The sequence below is a fragment of the Triticum urartu genome, chromosome 7A, assembly GCF_056163025.1.
Source record: "Triticum urartu cultivar PI428250 chromosome 7A, HENAU_Tu73, whole genome shotgun sequence".
NCBI lineage: Eukaryota > Viridiplantae > Streptophyta > Magnoliopsida > Poales > Poaceae > Triticum > Triticum urartu.
The window spans coordinates 673,402,630-673,421,377 of record NC_141879.1 but is presented as its reverse complement, the minus strand read 5'-3'; the positions used below and the strand labels follow the sequence as shown (position 1 = coordinate 673,421,377).

The following is an 18,748-nucleotide window of genomic DNA, read 5'->3' as shown; positions in this document are numbered from 1 at the left end:
AATAAGTGTCGTGTTTTAGTTCAAATTTGAAACTCCTTACCACCCGTCAATTTACTTATGTTTTCATAACAGAATTGTTTATTACCTCTCCTAGCCATCAACCTATATTGCAACACGTTAACACAGGCAATCTTGGTATTAATACATCGAGAATTTCGTAAGTCATCAGGTGATTTTTCTTTTGTCAAACATACTCATATAGTTCTCGCAAAATAAACCATACCCATATGGTTTGAGAGTTAAACTATTTTGAACTTTCTAATCGCCACAATTCTTGATAATGTCATCCTTACGGTCTCTCTCTTTGGTGCATGCATGCATGCATGCATACGAATTAGCTACCGAAACACATAACGGTTTAATAAGGCTAATCAGAAGCAGGAGAGATGGCATGCAAGGTAATCCTGAAAGTGATGTTGGTGGGGAACCATATGTGGAAAATCCAACCAATTGCCTGTTGGCCATGCGCTGACATCTTCCATCCAAAACATTCAGCTGCGCATCAAGGGCGAACACCCGCGCTAGCCACGTCATCACAGACGCACTTCCTCCGGTCCTTTTTACTCTGCATATTAGGTTTATTCGAAGTCAATCTCATCCAACTTTGACCAAATTTATATAAAAAATTATAAACATTCACATAACAACACCAATATCATTAGATTCATCTTGAAATATATTTTCATATTATATTTATTAGATATTATAGATACTAATAATTTTTAATATAAATTTGGTCAAACTTAGCAAAGTTTAATTTTCGGCAAAACCAACATGCAGAGTAAAAAGGACCGGAGAGAGTAGCGACCAATCCGGAGATATCTTTGGGCTGGCCAATCGCGTGTGGGGCATCGGAGGTCCCTGGTTGGCGTGAACGCGTGCGCGACCGACCGAGCCGCCGTTCCCCATCCCTCGATTCCTCTCCCTCCCCTCGTCTTCCGCCGTCGCTGCCACCGGCGACCTCCCCACAGCAGCTGCCGCCACCGGCGACCTCCCCCACGGCTGATGCTCCCACCCCTTCTATCCTTCCTTTACCTTCCCTCACCATCGACGACCTCCTCCCCTCCCCCCTGCCCCAAATTGAGCAGCAGGCCCAGATCCAACGCAGGCTCAGATCCGGCACGCTCATAACCCTGGTTCGTCTTGAGGACACTATGGACAAGATGCTCTGGGCCTAGTGATGCAGCCATGGACAAGGTGCCCTCCCCTTCTCTTCTGTGTCTATGTGTGTCTGTTGGATTCGATTCGATTCGATTTGGAGGTCAGGACAAGAAAAATGAATTAAATGCACATACCTGTTTGATGAAATGCAGGTTGTTGTGCCCATGCCTAAAATAGCCACTGGGTTAGATTGTTATTTTAACTAATCCCTCTTCAGTCTCTCAGTCATGTTCAAGTATGAATATTGTTTCCCCTATGTGTTACAACAGGTCATGGTATAATCTAATTAATGGCATCATGGCAGGACTCATGTGGTCGTCGATTACAAGGGTGTCTCAGGGGGTTAAAGAAGTTGTGTTCTTACAGATTTGAGCTGAAAGTAATTCAAAATAGGTAAGCAAATAAGCCATGTTTCTTCTTTGCTGCTCTAGCTGTCATGTGCCACATAGTTATTTCTGTCCCACATGCTACTGGTTGCCTATTTAGATTCTATTCATGATCTATGTTATATTGTACCGATCAAACCTTGATCAAATTTAAGAAGGCATGTGTTGCTGACCCTCCTCTCTTTCTCAACGTCGGACCACTGCCGTCATTTTGTCGAGTAGCTGATTGTTTCTATCTCCATGGTTGTGATGTCAAGGATCATGGAGACCAAGGTCACCACATTCTGGTGCATGTAGAAAAATGACTAAGATCCTTGTATTTGGTTATTTTTTGTACTTACTGGCCTATATATTCATTTCTACGTTGCTTTGCTGAAGTTGTTGCTGTTTTAATTACAATGTGTGTTTTGTTGGAGCAGGAGGCCGGAAGGGATCTTATACTACGATGAGCGTTTTCTTCAATCATACCAAAATGCATGAAAAATATAGCTGTGGTTGTTGGCCTGATTTAAATGAGAATTTAAATATTTCTTGCTTGGTTATTCCAGTTATGTTACAATATTTGATTTTCGTAGCTCAGGATGTCGATTCACATTGTCTTAATTCCTGTATGCTGGTTTCTTTCTACCCCTTGACAGGGAGATCCAGGAAGGAGGTGACCGTCTCCCACGGCGTCGCATCGTCATGAGGAGGACGAAAGTGAGCATGGTACCTTTGACAAATCAATCCTATTTCCCCCCTTCTATGCGACGCAGATAGGTCACATTGATTCAACAAGTATGTGCGATTTGTTGTGCACAAATTAAACATTTATTTATGCAATTAGGATGTGAATGTTTGAGATATTCAGCTTTGTATGTTGATTAGGGATTTGTTGTTAGTGAAAGAGACAGAGAAATAGAGGGAATTTTTTTTCAAAAAAAGTTTAGATATTGAGTTGTTCGCCTGTACTTTAGAATGTAATCTTCGTGTTCAAACTGCATCATACCATTACTAAAAAGATTTGGAATTTATATTGTATGTGATTGGTTTGTAGGGCTGTAGGCTGGTGACATACATACTGGTTAAGGGTGGATATATGTGATTTGTGTGCCGTGTCGGTTCCAGGTAGCACAATGTTTCAGACTCAGAGCAAAGGAAAAAGCTGATCAATAGGTTTCAGCCATGGTTAGCCTCTCTTCCAATTTTTTGATGTGAGTTTTTAGCCTTACTTTTTCTGGCAATGGATGCAGATTAGCTTGGTGGCCTGCATCTATATTTCTTTATAGTTTTTTTTGTGTTGTTTGGCTAATAATTCTGCTCTGTATCATCTCCAAACAAGGGTTAGTTAGCTATCTTTAGATCTTTTTTGGTACACAAACACTGCATGTATTTGTACGTATAGCAGGATTTGAATCCGTTTTGTATCTACATGGCAGAACTACCACTCAAATTAGTGTCTTTTATTTCTTCATCAAGAAAAGGTTTGTTCTCTCAGTTTCCTCCAAGTCCAAGTTCAGTTTGAACTGTCTAAACAGGGATTTACAGATTGTATATTCTTTGCCCACTTGCTATTTTTTTGCTAATGCCGTCATTGTGATTAGCAAAAGTAGGATTTTTATATGCTTGGTTACTCTTTAGATTACGATGTTGAAGACACAGCTTTACCTCTTCAACCATCTGAACTATGCTGCACCAGAACTGGTCCCTAGTGGTGATTCTAAAGTAGGCTTTTCCTGTGACATATTTAGTTTTGGATTGCCATAATAATGTGAAAATGGTATCTGTTTTAATCTGGCACATGCTTTGTCAAAATATAATGTATTTAATCTGGACTTCGCTCTACCTTTGACATATGCTACAGCTGCATATGCAGAAAACATACTGACATGTCCCCCTGTAATTGCAGTATATGAATTCATTGACATATTTAACAAGTGAAGCCTTTTCTAATATTCCTACTCATCTGGTGGTTGATTTGCAAAAGATGCTCTCAGTTGACAGCGGCGGCGGACAGCGCTGGGCGGCACGCCCATCAGTGCCCGTGTGCCCCGACCGGTGCGGACTGCTTGCGTAGGGCCACATCAGCTGGTTGCTCAAGCCTGCGTGTGGACTGCCCGGTAAGCTCTATGAATCCACTCTGAATCTGTTTGTTCTTGCAATCTTGCTCTGTCCAGTTTGGGGTTCGCTATGCAGGGTTGCGTCTAACCCACTGCCAGTGAATTTTATTCTTCTGAATTGATGTGTTACAGTGATCGGCTGCCCCGATGCCTAAAATATATGTGCCCTTAAGGCTTGGTGTCCATGGGGATAGAAAACTGAGTTGATTTCAAGTGGTACCTGAACGTCTACACAAGATTTGACTAAAACTTTCTCCTACTAGATTTCACAAGAGAGCCTTCTATTCTCCTTTTTAGAACTGAATATATTTGATGTGCCGTTCAATAGCAATGTAGATACACTGACTCTGCTTTTTCACTATCAAACAGTCCCAACAATAGGACTCTGCAAAATCAATTTTGGTGTCTTGTTTAATTGTTTTATTTGATGCGAGGTAATATTTTATTGTAGTGTTTAGCATGTTTTACCTTTTCATTTTTGTTTGATGAAAGATGTTTTTCTTTCTGAAGAAAATATTATTTCGTAAATAGAACAATAGTCACCATACAAGATCTTCCACCAAATAGAAATTTGTGTGTGCAGCTAAGATTGATTTCCAGCTCATCTCCATGGGTTCCCTGAGGTGAGCGCGATGCCGAGGAGAGATGGCGTCGAGGACGACATCTGAGGACATCATCACGCTCATGGCTCCGCCGCCATCGTCATCGAGTTTTTTGGTACGCACGCACTACCCCGATCACCCTTCCCCTCCACCACTCTTGTGTTTGATCGAGTGATTCGGTGGCAGGTTTCACAGCAAACAGGTGTGCGACGGGCCGGCAACCAGCGGCGCCATCTCTATCCCTGACACTAGATAATAGCGTGGCTAATGGCCCGCGCGCGGCGCGCCTGTCTGTGCCCGTGCGCTCAGGCTGATGCGGACTGCGACTGCGCGTAGGGCCGCCGCAGCTGCATGCTCAAGGCGGCGTGCGGACTGCCTGGTAAGCTCCATCAATCCACTCTGAATCTCCTTGTTTTGCAGTCTTGCTCTATCTAGGTTGGGGCCCCGTACAACACTGCTTCAAATATATGTGCCCTTAAGGCGTAGTGTTCATGGGGATAAAAAAACTCTGTTGGGTTTCAAGTGGTACCTGAACGTCTATGCATTGAATAAAGTTTCCCTTAAGATTCCACAAGAGAGTCTTCTATTCTCATTTTAGAACAGAATATATTTGATATATTGTTCAATACTAATGTGGACACATGGACAATGCTTTTTCACTATCAAACTATGGTGCAATCTTTATTTTGTTTCGTCCCACATGAATGAAACGGCTCACTACTTATTTCCTTTGTTTATTACCACAGGCATGTTAAGCACCCCAACCATCAGACATTTATTTCCATTACTAATAGTAAGATCCACACGAATAATACCTGCACGCAGTTATTCAGTGAATTGCTCTGCGATTAAATTGTGCCTCACCAATATTTCTATGAGTATACTATTTATACGCTCATACACAGAGTAATCGCTATTTGTTTTTTAATTTATTACCACATTCCTGCTAACGAGTCAACAAGCAGATATTTAGCTCCATCACTAATAGTAAGAAACGAGTTGTCCAACAATATGAAGAGGTTCCCATTCCAGTTTATCTAATGGTTGTGACTTCCACTGTTAGTGCATTTGATTGCTCTGCTAAGTCCCTTCTATTAGATTTCTTGTTTATTTTTTACATGGTTTACCAACTTTCAGAAGCACAAATACATGAACTATTTGATTTCATTGTGGCTGAGTTGGAAAGATTTGTTGAGACTGAAGGAGATGATTTCCACTTGCCTGTGGGCAGGCATAGGGAACTGGGTTTCACCTTTCCTTTCGTATTACACCAAACCTTGATATCGTCAGGCACCATCGTTAAGTGGAAAAAGGGATTTTGCATCAATGGAATAGTAAAAATCAAATGATCGCAGTACGTACTTGGCTGACAGAATGATATACTAATAACAGTAAATTTAGGATTCTTTTAGTATCCAAAAAACGGTGGTTCTTATCCTTTCTTGTCACTTCATGTGTCATTGATTTATTCTCCCATTATCCAGAGAAACACTGACTTTGTTATCCAAGACCAGTGGTTACGCTCTTGGGTCAATATTCAGGATAATCACCATTAATTAAGCAACCACACCTACAATAATGTCATCCGGTGGAATCACGTGTTGCTGCTAATCAGGTCTTCTCCTTGCTTTCTTTTGCGGAAACTCTGTATTGACAACACTGCCTTACATTTGGCAGCCTGTCATTAGTGCCTATGTTAATCCATGAGCAATTTTCTAAGATTAGTCTTTCTGTTTTTTTTATGAAAATCATTGGGGGCACGTGAGATCTCTTGGAGCATTTTTTGTATCATTCTTACTGTGTGAGTATTTAATCTTCTGGTCTGTTGCTTTTAAATAGATGATGGACATTTAAGGCATGCTGAGATAATTTCTCTTTGTATTGTTCTAGCCCGTGAGTGTATCTAACGTTGTAGTTTATTGCTTCTAAGTTTTTGACTGGTTGTTTTGACGATGTCTTCGACCTATGTGTCCAGGTTAAATTTCAGCCCCTCACAACGCATTTAGTATTTGCAGGATCTAAGACGACACATATCACACTTCTGCCCGTCATCCTAATTTTGGTGCTTTTTTAGAGGTGTGGGATTGGGCAGTGGTGAGCTTGGCTCTCATATCAGGTTTCTCGTCTACATTAATCTTGATGTATGCAAGAATTTCTTATCTTAGTGATATCAATCTATTAGTATGTCCATGCAGTTATAGCTCTGTTACTTTCCTTCTCTATGTGGTTTCTTTGTACTATTTCATAGGTGAGTTAACTGTCTTGCTGAAAGGGCAGTGAGTCAGTGACAGTTTCTTGCAGTTTCCTTCTCTGCATTAGGAGTTCCAGTTCTGCAATCGTTTCTCTCTGTTTTCACAAAGTTGTGTATTTTCTAAATATATGATTGCTGGTTTCAGCAATATATGATGTCTCTACCACAACCCAGCATGCAAGGGCTTATCTATGTCTTTTATTTGTTGTATCATAAACATCATCTATGTTTAGTTTGCACATATTATGCTGGTACCTTCAACGGCGTGGTATATCTCCCACCCCATCAGTTCTTTCCTATAAGGATCCCAAAACATGGATCAGTGGTATGCAGCTGAAGGAGTTACTGCCAGATCAGTTGTTGAAGGAAAACCATACGTTATTGTTACGCATTTCACCTGTGTTCATGAATAAAACTAAAATGTGCATATACTGTAGTCTTATAATTGTTTTCCTGCCATCTAGATTGTACCAAATAAGGTAATAACCAAATATGCAATTTTGGGTAAGGTCTAAATGCTATTAGAAAATAGAAATGGTATGATGCATACTACTATTTAAACTTATAAATGAAGTAGTAGATCTGCTTCATTTTCACTTATTTTCCTTCTCCAGTTCTGCACTTGTACCCAGAAATTGATGATGTTACAGGAAATAACCTTGAAATTTTTAGACTACCTGCTTCAGTACAGAACTTCGGGTCAACGCTCGGATAGTTCTTTTATTTATGCAGGGAAAATTACAATGCATGTCAGTTTTTTCTGTTGCCTGGAATTGTTTTGTTTTATGATGTGGATTTCTGTGTATTTTATCTCATCCAAAATCAAACTCATAATGGTGAACATCTTATCTAAACTCGTCGTACTTCTCTTTCTTGCTTCAGGTTGGGAAGCAGTCAATGGGTGATTACCGAACGTGTCGGAACTTCCAAGCAAATGTCTCTCTGTGGCTAAAATAAATCTTATTTCCCCTCAAGTTACTAAACTGCAATGGGTAGTTGGTCGGTCGCTGTCAATTGAATGTGGGAATTGAAATGTCTTGCCGTTTTACAATTCTTGTTTTGCTTCACAATCTTCTCTGTTAAATAGACCTGTTAGTATCTATGAAACTACTACGCTTGCTTTGCTTTATGAATGAACACTTGTCTCCTGCAGTTTTTACCGTGTCTTATATTCGAACCACTACGCCCATCTGGTCTACCTCTTTTTTTTGCTGAATTATACATGTTGTCATGCAAAGACATTAACAAATATAAAAGCTTGATTAGTGCGCATAATTTTGCCTCAAGAGGCGCCACCAGGTGGTGCCTCAGTCACTAGTTGACCAACAAGGCAGTGAACACTCGGTAATCCTACAACGACAGCCCTTACGGGCTTTTACGGAGCAGGTTTAAGCTGGCAAATTATCATTGTATTAAGGGGAGGGAGGGGGCGGGAGGACGCGGAGCGAATTAGAGGAAAGGGTCCCCGTAAAGCTCATGTAACAACCCATACGTTTAGCATTTTTGGTGAACACTTAACACACACATCATCGCCTAAGTACAAATCTACACATCTTCTTCAGGCTCCATCCCTTGATCCATTCTTCCCCACCTCCTTCAGGCTTCAGCCATGGCTACCAAGACCATCTCTACCAAGACCACCTCATGCTTCACCTTCCTCAAGGAAGCGCTGGTCCTCCCCACGCGAAACCCCAAGCTTTTCGCCCCCATCCTCATCCTCCTGGCCGCCATAGCCTTCCTCATCCCCGCAGTCAATGTGGTCTTCATCCAGTCGCTCACCGCTGAGATGCTCCGCCACCTCACCGAGATGCAGACCAACGACCCCTCTAGCTCCGCATTCGCCCGGCTCCTGGAGGAGGTATGGCAGGAAACCAGGGAGCTCATCCTCATCGTCGTCGCCCTCACGGTCATCACCCGGGCGCTCGTCTTCGCCAAGCAGATCCTCGCCTTCTCCGCAGCCTCCACGACCTACTCCGGCGACCGCCACTCCCTCGCCGAGCTCCTCCGTAGGGTGACCAAGTGGGGAGACCTCAAGGACCATTGTAGCTCCTTACTCCTCCTCCACAGAACAGATCTAGGAGCACCATTGTAGCTCTTGTGCATATCATACCATTTTGGCAGGACTAGGGGTGTTACCTCCCCCGGAGGGCTCCGAACATGGATACGTCTTGAGTCTCGCTCTCGCGCGTATTGACCTCGCCTTCAGAACCCCTCGGCGTCCTCACGCAACCCCTCACTTTTAGCCATCTCATGGCATCTATCATGACTTCACCACGACAACGCCACAACTGCCACCACGACGATAACAAACCCGTACACAAACTTGAAAACCCCATCAGAGTGGTACATCAACTCTAATAATATTTCATTTACATACAAATCAATCTAAACGTGGCCACGTCAACCCCGCCGTCGTATGTTTGCATAAAACCCTCTTAAGTGGGTATTTTTTTTAATTTCTGGTCCTCAGAGCGCATCATGGCATTTTATGAAATCAATCCATAGTAACGCTATTCATCCACCGATCCTGCAAATCCTCAAAATCCATCCATCTCTTTGTCTCCTCTTCTCCCTCGAGTTCTCTGACGTGGTCGTTGCTCGACACCATTTTGGAGCTTGTCTTTGTTGATCGAATTGGCGTGGAGCCACGCGTGTTGGAACCACAAGACTTCCCATATGAATATGGTATGTGGTCGATTGAGCCCTTCTCACCGCAAGTCCAGCTCCCCTTTGTTAGTTTTTTTCAGGAAAATGGTCAGATTTGAACTACGGTTAGATTGGCTCAACTTTCGTAAAAGGGTCAAAACACCAAAATTAGCCGCCGGTTGTGTGCTGGACTGCTGGTGCTATTCCGCGATGGGTGCAACTTTTGTTCGTGAACCAAAAATGTTTTAAACATGTATCTTCACCATTCTCTTACTTTTCTCATCCCCTGTTAGCAGTGGCGGAGCTACAGGGTGGCCAGGGTGGGCCGCGGCCCACCCTGGGATTTTGACCCGGCCTATACCTATATAGATGGGCCAGAGAAGGAAAAAAACGGCCCAACAACACTTTGACCCAAAACAACCAACGCTCTCGCTCTCAGCCAAACCCCAGGCACCATGCACATACAGGCATACAGCGCGCTGGCCCTCTACCCGACACCCAGCCGCCGGCCGCCCCCGTCCCGGCCTCTGCCTGCCTCGCGGCCTCGCGGGACGCCGGTCGCTGGCCGCCCAGGAGTCTCCTCTGCTCCTGGCCTCCTGCCTCCCCATTGCACCCTCGCCCTGCCCGGCGCTCGGCGCCAGCCTTGCCACCGCCCCCGGCCGCGACCCTGCCCTGTCCCGGCCGCCTGGCGCCCCTGCAAGCCGGCGGCGCCACCCAGTCCGCACTACGGCACTCGGCTCGGCCTGATTTGAGGTACCGTTCATCCATTCCCAAATTCCCCAATTTTTGATTTAGGGTTTGCTTGCTATTTGTTGTGTTGTGCATTGCCTGTGTGGTAATATAATTTTTGATCCGAGTAATTACTAGTTACAAGGTACAACACAACATCCTAAACTGAGAAGAAAAGGCTAATTCAGACATCTTACACTGGTTCATGGTTGCATCAGAAATCTGAGACTGTTAATTTTGTTTTGTACTTTTGAGGTATTGAACTGAATGTTGAACTTACTGTCCAGGTCCAGCCATGCTTAATTAAACAGAATTCATGTTGTATTATGGGTCTTAATTGGATTGAGGGGCTGTAATAAGGTTGTGTATTTAGTTTCATGCTCACAGCATCTTCACTCAAATGGCCAGTAGCTTAAGCTACTGTTGGAAAGGCGTGTAATTTACGCATGCTTTCAAACAGAGTTGGAAAGGAGTACCAAACTACCCATCTGTTCCTTCCCTTTTCTGCCATGAGTTTAGTCAAGAGCAAGTTGAGAAATAAGATGGCGATAGTCTTTTGGATGATTGTCTAGTCACATACATTGAGAGGGATGCTTTCTCCGAGGTGAATGAAGATGATATAATTAACACCTTCATGGCAATGCAAAAGCGTGAGCCAGAAACATAGTCTTTTTGAACTTCTCAAGGTATGTACTATGGTCCATGTAGTATGTACTATGTAGGCTTTTTTATGCAAAACAGAGATTTAATTGAGGATTTTAGTGTTTTTGCAAGTCCATATTGTGATATTGATCTATTTCTTTGTGATATTGGTAATTAGTTAGAACTTTCACATGTCATATTGCTTATCAAAAAAAAAAAATTGGAGTGGACCATCCTGGTGTCAAATGCTAGCTCCGCCACTGCCTGTTAGCCCTATGCCTTGCAAGGGTCTGGCTCCGCACACTGCATTGACTGACTAATCCAAATTTCATGACCTGAATATGTGCAGCTGACCATACAAAGAAGGGAATGCAAATTTGCTGACCTGCACTTGTATTTTTACTCTCCTGTATCTGTATGTATAATCGAGGATTGACTTAGTCAAATGTACGTAGTACAATGATAATGATCACGCAGCTAGGAAGCACCACAAGTATATGTATGACTCATTAGTCATTATACTATACGGGGCTGACCGATCAATCAGACATTTGCCTCACCCTCACCGGAAGGTATCTTGGCATAGTAGCCATCAAAAGCCAGGATCGCCTCCTTGCTCTCCATGGCCTCATAGTAGTACACCGTGGCCGCCGCCATGTAGAACAGCTCCACCGCAGCAGACAGGAGAGCATACCCGAACAGCAGGCACAGCCCCACCGCCATGCTCTTCTTGGCGTACACGAGCGCCAGCGCGTACACCGGGCTCACAACGGTCGACAGGAGGAGCATCACCGCCGCCAGCAGGGCGCCCTCCTTCCTGCTCACCCGCATCATGAGCCGCCACGCCCGCAGGAGCGCGCGCACGCCGCGGCACCCCTCGTCGGCCACCGACACGGCGACGCCCACCACAGCCACCACCCCGAAGTACATGAAGGCCAGGAAAGCGAGGGCGAAGAGCGCACCTTGCACGGAGAGCGCCTCCGCGTGGCGCATGACGGTGGAGAGGTAGGCGCCCAGGAGCGCCATGAACGTGAGCTGGAGCGCGGTGACCACGCCCACGGTGACGAGAGGGCCCCTCAGATTACCCCACTTGGTCACCCTTCGGAGGAGCTCGGCGAGCGAGTAGCGGTCGCCGGAGTAGGTCGTGGAGGCGGCGGAGAAGGCGAGGATCTGCTTGGCGAAGACCAGCGCCAGGGTGACGAAAAACAGGCCGACGGAGATGAGGACGAGCTCCCTGGCTTCCTGCCGTATCTCCTCCAGGAGCCTGGCAAACTCGGCGCTTGAGGGGTCGGTGGTCTGCATCTCGGTGAGGTGGCGGAGCATCTCGGCGGTGAGCGGCTGGATGAGGACCACGTTGACGGCGGGGACAAGGAAGGCGATGATGGCCAGGAGGATGAGGATGGGGGCGAAGAGCTTGGGGTTTCGCGTGGGGAGGACCAGCGCTTCCTTGAGGAAGGTGAAGCATGAGGTGGTCTTGGCAGCCATGGCTGGCGGTAACTGGAGAGTTGTGATCTGGTCGAAGCCTCAAGGAATTGTAGGAAGAATGGATCAAGGCCTGAAGCCTGAAGGAGATGTGTAGATTTGTAGTACTTGGGCGATGATGTGTGTGTTCACCGTTCACTGCCTCGCTGGTCAATGGAAGACTTTGAAAATTAAAGGCATGCAAGTCGTTGCATGAGCAACAGGCAATTGGTTGGTTTTTCCAACCAATGGTGCCCCACCAATATCACTTTCAGGATTACTTTCGCTCGCTGCCATCTCTCCAGCTTGTTCCGATTAGCCTTAAACCGTTATGTGTTTCCACATCGGTAGCTAATCAGTGCATATAGGTAATTTTCTTGGAGAAAACATACCACATGAGGAGCAAAATTGTCTTTTCAAGTGTCATTTAGACTCAAAATGAACGAGTAAATGGCTATGATAGTAATACAACTTTCACGAAGAGACATAAGATATTTAATTTCCTTTATGATGGACGAGTAAATGAATCGGTCAATCGCTCTCCTAGACGTCAACGCCAAGGGGAGGAGGAACGACGGCGTACACCATGCGTGCGTGCAAAGGTACGGCGAAGGGGCTGAGTGTTGCGGCCTTCGCCGGGGTCGCCGGCCCGCCATAAACAGCTTGTCTCCCGTCCGGTCACCGCAAGAATAAAATCACCTAATCCGTTGCATGCATGCATGACACTGGGTTGCGCTCAGCCAAAATGAAAGACACGGCAACCTATCGCCGTTTCAAGGGCCTGCTGCTAGTGCTGGCGAAGCCGAAGTGATCACGGACGGGCTGCAACGCCGCGTTAATCGAATATGGCGAATCCTAATCAGTTAGATGCACAACGCAAATCGGTGCCGTTGCTAGTCCATGCAGAATTGCAGACGCGCGCCCTTGCATGTGCGTGGATTCTCTCTCTCTCTCTTCCTGACACATGCATGGCCTACATTAGCTTCCCTCTCTCCTCTAACTCCCATCTTTTTCATTTTCTTTTGACAATTAGATGGTACATATCTTTAGAACCAAAAAGTCATTTTCAAAACTTTTTACATATTTGAACTCGTGACACCAAGCCCTTTAAAACAAGTACAGCCTTGGATACATTTGAAACACTTTTTTAAAAAACGTTTGCTTTAAACAGTGAAGAACTTTTCATTTTTATTCTAAAGTGCCAAAATACAGAATCAGGGCTGAAGAATTTTCTAAATAATGGGTCTGCACTTTGTTAGGAATATGAAAGAACTTTGCTAGAAAATGTATCTGGAAACAAAGAACTTTATCAACAGCTTGGCCGAACTTTGATGAAATGTTTATGAAACTTTTTTGAGCCACATACAATTTAATTTTATCTTGGGCTCACAATTTAATTTGAAATATATTGATATTAGACTTGTTTTGTAGACCTGGTTGTGACAAACTCGAACACATAAACGAATTTAAATTTACGTAATTTATTTAAAAGTAATGGTGGCATATTTGGTTATTCAGTAATTTTGTTAAATGAGTCGCAGCATGCATGTGAATATGACGGGGAAGTACACTGCATGGCTGACAAAGCAGTGGGGCAGGTTGATTGGACATGACCCTAGATGGAGGGCCAGAATACAGGTTGTGCGGGTAACTGGTTAGGAAAAATCCACTTCCCGCGTTAATGGCCTTCTTAAGCGCCCGCTTCACGTCGGCGGCCTGCAGAGCACCGCTCTCATAGTCAGCGGCAAGCTCCTCCATGCTCAAGAATGCCCTGTCACCACCGTCCTCCTCCTTCCTCTCCACCTAAAACCTCCCAAACAGAGGAAAGATTATCTGCCTGATGTACTCCAAGCACGGGTTGCCTTCCATGGTCCCCGGCGGGAACGCCTTCCGCATCGCCCGGCCGACCTCCCACTCCGTGTCCTCCATATAGATCGCCCACCTCGGGTCCCTGAACATCTCATTCTCCGGGTACTCGAGCAGGCTGGGCAGCACGCCGTGGAACAGGGCGACGACTGGCCGATGCGGATCCTCGCGCACCGCTTCCCGCTCACGGTACAGCTCGGTCACCTTGTCGCTCACGCGCTGGCCGATGTCCAGCAGCCACACGTCCGCCTCGTCGCGGGACAGTATGGCGGCGGAGTGCATGCACGTGACGAAGACCTCGTGGGAGAAGAGCGACTTCGGCTCGTCGTAGTATGGCCTCGTGTCCTTGGACGAAAGGATGCACTCCGTCACCTCGCTCAGATTGGTGCTCCTTGCGACTTTCAAGGCGAGCGGCCAGTATCGACGCAGGTCGCGGCTGATCTCGTCTGACGAGCAAACGAGCTCCACCTCGGCCCTGTTTGGATACTCTAACACAGTTAGAGTTAGAGTTATTTTCTAACCCACTAACCCAAATAAGCACCTTTCCATCGGGATAGTTGGGTTAGATGAAACTAACCCACTCTAATCCTCCCTGTTTGGATACTTTTGGGTTATTTGAGTCTCCAACTAACCCAAACTAACTCTAACCCCATGATCCAAATAGGGCCCTCGTCGAGGCGCATGCAGGCTGTCCTCCACATCTCGGTGTTGTACGAGAAGACGTTAATGACTTTTCTCAGACTGACGTTGTAGCTTGTGAGAGCGAACCAGTTCGCCATGAATATCTTGACCTTGCAGCCGGCTTCGAGCAGCTTGTTCACGTTGATCGCCATCGTGATGCCCTGGGTTATGTGCATCGATGGGGAGGGATCGCACCAGACGTAGCAGACAGGAGTAGTTTTCTTCTTCAGCAGCGTCCTGAGGTCGTCCTCGTTGGTGCACTCCCCTATGCTGCTCAGTATCGCAAACCTCTGATCAAAATTCACCTCTGCAGTATCATCGTTTGCAGTAGGTTCAAGACAAGAATCGGCTGCATTCTCCTTAGCGGAGGAATTGTTCTGCATGGTACTACAGGCAGGGGGAGTTCCCGTGCTGTAATTTTGTGGCGGCTGCTGCTCTTGGGAGGCACAGTCAGATAGTGATGACCGACGGTAAAACTGCTGCGGCGGCGTGTGGAAGCGGCGGCGAAGAGCGCCGGAGCTCTGGACGAAGCGATTTAGCGGTGGGCATTGGGTACCTTTGCCCCTCACCAGCGCAAACGCCCGCGCCAACATTGCTACCTGAAAAGACGATCGGCACACGCCGCCTGGCGAGGACGAGATATAGGTTGTAGTGTTTAGTGAGGTTTCGTAGCAAGGGCCTTTATCCGTGCAAATTGATGGCATGCATGGTTTAATACCAAAATTTGGTACGTATGTCAACGGTGCACTATGTGGACTATATCCAGGCCGTCCGTTTTCCACACTGACCAGATTCGCCCCTGTATTCACGGGGCCTGTCCCCCCGTAGACGCTTGCCCCCCATGTATCTGGGCTGCCAGAGATAGTGATGTGGTGACAGAATCTAGGCGTTGTTCCATGTACCGCGGCACACTCGAGGTTTGTTGCTGTGCCAAAAGTATACATGGCAGCTTGGGCACATGTCTCTTCCTCTCACGTGACTCATTACAATAATATCCCGCCACTCACAGCACAGTTGTAGCTAGCCCCGGTACATCCTCACGCTATAAACATTAGCGATCATTTTTAGCCGTACGTTTTAACCTCGCCCACCAGACACAATATTAATTTTTTTCTTGACGCGAAAATGATATCAATTCCTACCACGTAATATAATCGCCCGTGTTTCACAGCCAAAAAAACACAATTAGCCAGTCAACAATTTTTTATACACTTTTTAACTACTTTTACCGGCCGCTTTTAAGCATTATCCATACGGTTCTGCCATAATAAATATATTGGTAATTCGTTTTTACACAGCTAGCAACCGAAGTAGTTGGTTAGGGTGAACATCTACAGCCCTCGTAATGGGCAAGATGGAACAACAGCGTGCGGCACTGTTTTTGTCACGTCCCGACGTGCAAAAAGCTGCCTTTCCAGGCCCACCCCCATCAAAGCAATCCCAGTGCTCTAGTCACTTCACGCATTTACCGCATCTACACGCGCAGCTCATCTTCTTCAACAATCCGTTCTCCCCACCCACCCACCAACCAGAGTCCCAAGAAGAACAAGGAGGCGATCTAGCAGGGAGAACGCAATGGCCGCGCATAGCAGCTCATACACCCGCCAGTTAGCGGTCAGCATTTAGGTTTTTGCCTATCAGCGACCTGTTCAGCACGAAGCCGCCGCCGGAAAAGGTATGAACAGCCTCACGCTTTTCAGTAACGATTTAGCAGTTCTTCCTAAATCTCACTAGTTTGCCTGCCATTAGGTTCTGTAGTTCATGGTGTTTGTCGGAATGGATAATCATTTTGCTGCGGAGGGATCAGCAAGAGTTATTAATCAAGATACAATGAGCGAGTTTTCCCCGGATGAGTTAGATAGCGATGGCGATTGTTCTGGCGGATCCAGCGGTGTGCCAGGGACACCATCAATTACGTCTAGGCTCTCGTTGTTGAAGTTAGGCTCTGTTATTTCTAAGTTTTCGGACTTCAAGAAACAACTAGTCAGAGAAATAGGTTTTGATGGTTTGCTTCGGATTAAGTCGTGGCAAAAGATCAATCTTAAGTACAGTGCTTACCTCATGGATAGAGTCGATGTTGACAGCAGTGTGATCAACCTGGAAGGCCAGGGCATTCTTGAGCTTACAGACAAGTCAGTTCACTCTATTTTTGCAATACCACGTGGTGAGCTAGCAATTGGACCTGAACGTGTCGAACCATCAGAAGCTTGCATTGAGTATACACGTTTTGCAGCTAGCATCAGTGACAAAGGTACACACAGCTTGAAGGCGGCAGAGGCATACCTGTTACGGGACATCACAGCCCAGTCCAGATAGATTGATATCCAGTGTTTCAAAATTGCATTCGTCATCTTTGTAGTTGGCCATGTTCTTGCCCCATCAGCCAAGCATGACTACATAACAATAGATTTCTGGGCTGCCCTGAATGATGTTAGCAAAATCAGAAAATGAAACTGGTGCAGCTACCTTCTGAAGCACCTGTTCCATGCTGTCGGGAAATTCAAGTCAGATGTCTCTAAGCGAAACCCGACCATTCACATTGTCGGATGCCATTTGTTCCTACAGGTATTAATCCGAGAACATCGACCACTACTGTACTTTTTGTGTTTGCTCACATCTTTGTTACCTTAATCTGACAATGACAACTTCATTTGTTTCAGGTGTTCGTCCTGGACAGCCTAGACCTTGGTCAAATGAACAAGCCACGCGGAATGTATCCAAGGATAGCACTTTTCGAGTATGAGTCCATGAAAAAGATGATTGAGATCATAGCGGTCAGCATGGGAGGAGGTGAAATATCATACCACGGCGCATCGGTCAGTTTACGAAAATCCATGCCAAAACAAAAACAGCGAATAAAACCAATTAGGCACAAAATGACTTGTACCTAACGCCATTTTTTTCTCTGGTCAGGTTCGGTCTGAACAAAACATCAGCAAGGGCCTCGTCTGCGCATCCACTGATCCTGCAGACGAAAACATTCCAAGGACATCACTAGTAGAAAACGGGCCATTAGTACCGGTTTGTAAGGGCCTTTAGTGCCGGTTATGGAACCGGCACTAACATTTCGGCACTAAAGGCCCCCCCTTTAGTACCGGTTCAGCACGAACCGGTGCTAAAGGGGAACCACGTGGCACGAGCCAGCTCCGGGGGCCGGGAGCCCTTTAGTACCGGTTGGTAACACCAACCGGTACTAAATGGTTGTGGGTTTTTGTTTTATTTTGTATTTTTCAATTAAATTTGTGTTATCAATTTAATTTAGGATTGTTTTACGTTATAATGAGTTGTAGTCGTCATCATCATCATCATCGCATATTAATAAATAAATAAACTCTAGCTAGCTAAAAATCATCGTAGTCGTCTAATTACCACTATTTAATCATCATAGTCATTACCGCGCTAGCTATCTAATCATCATCAACGCTGGCTAGCTTAAAGAGGAAACATTCACTTTGTAACAGAAGCAAAGATATCATCAAGTTCAACATAATCGTCACCAAGATCGAAGTTCAGGACACGGACATGAGACAAGTACTAATTAAGAGCATGAACTAGTAGCTACTGATCCTGCTGCTCCCTCTCAGGTAGAATAGCATAGAACATGTATAGCTCTCCTGATTCATCATACTGGAGCATGCAGATGAATCTATCTCCTAATCTTGGGTTGCGCTTCACCTTACTGCCCCCTAGTACTTCTCTGCGATCGTTAACAATTTTGCTCCAATCTTTCACTATTAAGCATTCTTCGCTTTCAGAAATCCTGAATGCACTCATGTGCAATGTAGGAAATCTTGGTCGTAAGCTAACCATTGACATGCGACCTTTTGTCTCGATCCACTGAGGCACAACTGTCATCGGAAGTCCCTGTTGAACAACATCGTATAGTAATTAATATACTAAGCAATGAAAGTTTAGCTTCAAAAATAATGTATGCAAAAGATGCACTAATTAAGGACAAATATTTAAAATCTTACCATCTTTTGATTATAGATGTGACCGTAGTTCAATACGATCACCATTGGTCGCACGTTTTGAGTACTAACATTTCTAAGTTTAGGAAAAAATTTTGTCTTGACAGTATTAAGATCCTCAAGCCATGAAACATAATGACTTATCTCCTCGCAGTTTAGTTGAGCCCCGGGGCAGTAGTAGGTCCTGTCTACCAAGCGCCAGACATGTTTGCTTGAACCGAAATAAGCTGACAATACAAATTAGTTGTCAACT

General features: G+C 45.4%; 3 protein-coding genes across 46 annotated transcripts; 1 reads left to right on the top strand and 2 right to left on the bottom strand.

Annotated features, from left to right (window-relative positions):
* The first annotated feature begins 813 nt into the window (after positions 1-813).
* Positions 814-9,431, top strand: LOC125521118 (uncharacterized). 44 transcript variants are annotated; one of them, XM_087536538.1, is made up of 10 exons: positions 815-1,197; positions 1,466-1,554; positions 1,967-2,255; positions 2,584-2,714; positions 3,524-3,646; positions 4,016-4,080; positions 4,230-4,363; positions 4,435-4,627; positions 6,264-6,364; positions 7,382-9,431. In XM_087536538.1, exon 10 carries the CDS (start codon positions 8,109-8,111, stop codon positions 8,589-8,591), a length of 483 nt encoding a protein of 160 aa, XP_087392664.1. In that variant the 5' UTR covers positions 815-1,197; positions 1,466-1,554; positions 1,967-2,255; positions 2,584-2,714; positions 3,524-3,646; positions 4,016-4,080; positions 4,230-4,363; positions 4,435-4,627; positions 6,264-6,364; positions 7,382-8,108; the 3' UTR covers positions 8,592-9,431. The 44 variants fall into 44 exon arrangements, 43 of the variants coding, with proteins under 43 accessions (XP_087392656.1, XP_087392646.1, XP_087392641.1 ...); XM_087536539.1 differs by lacking the exon at positions 4,016-4,080 and adding an exon at positions 1,770-1,834 and having other exon boundaries at positions 1,967-2,041; positions 2,186-2,255; positions 2,584-3,646; XM_087536530.1 differs by lacking the exon at positions 4,016-4,080 and adding an exon at positions 5,733-5,863 and having other exon boundaries at positions 814-1,197; positions 2,584-3,646; positions 6,264-6,342.
* Positions 9,432-10,882: 1,451 nt separating this feature from the next.
* LOC125524113 (uncharacterized) lies at positions 10,883-12,123 on the bottom strand. The gene has a single exon (XM_048689186.2). It carries the CDS (start codon positions 11,999-12,001, stop codon positions 11,060-11,062), a length of 942 nt encoding a protein of 313 aa, XP_048545143.1. The 5' UTR covers positions 12,002-12,123; the 3' UTR covers positions 10,883-11,059.
* A 1,657-nt stretch (positions 12,124-13,780) lies between these two features.
* On the bottom strand, positions 13,781-14,676 carry LOC125525940 (tyrosine--tRNA ligase 1, cytoplasmic-like). The gene is made up of 2 exons (XM_048690942.1): positions 14,492-14,676; positions 13,781-14,318 (listed from the first exon to the last, which is right to left on the bottom strand). Exons 1-2 carry the CDS (start codon positions 14,674-14,676, stop codon positions 13,781-13,783), a joined length of 723 nt encoding a protein of 240 aa, XP_048546899.1.
* Positions 14,677-18,748: the final 4,072 nt, after the last annotated feature.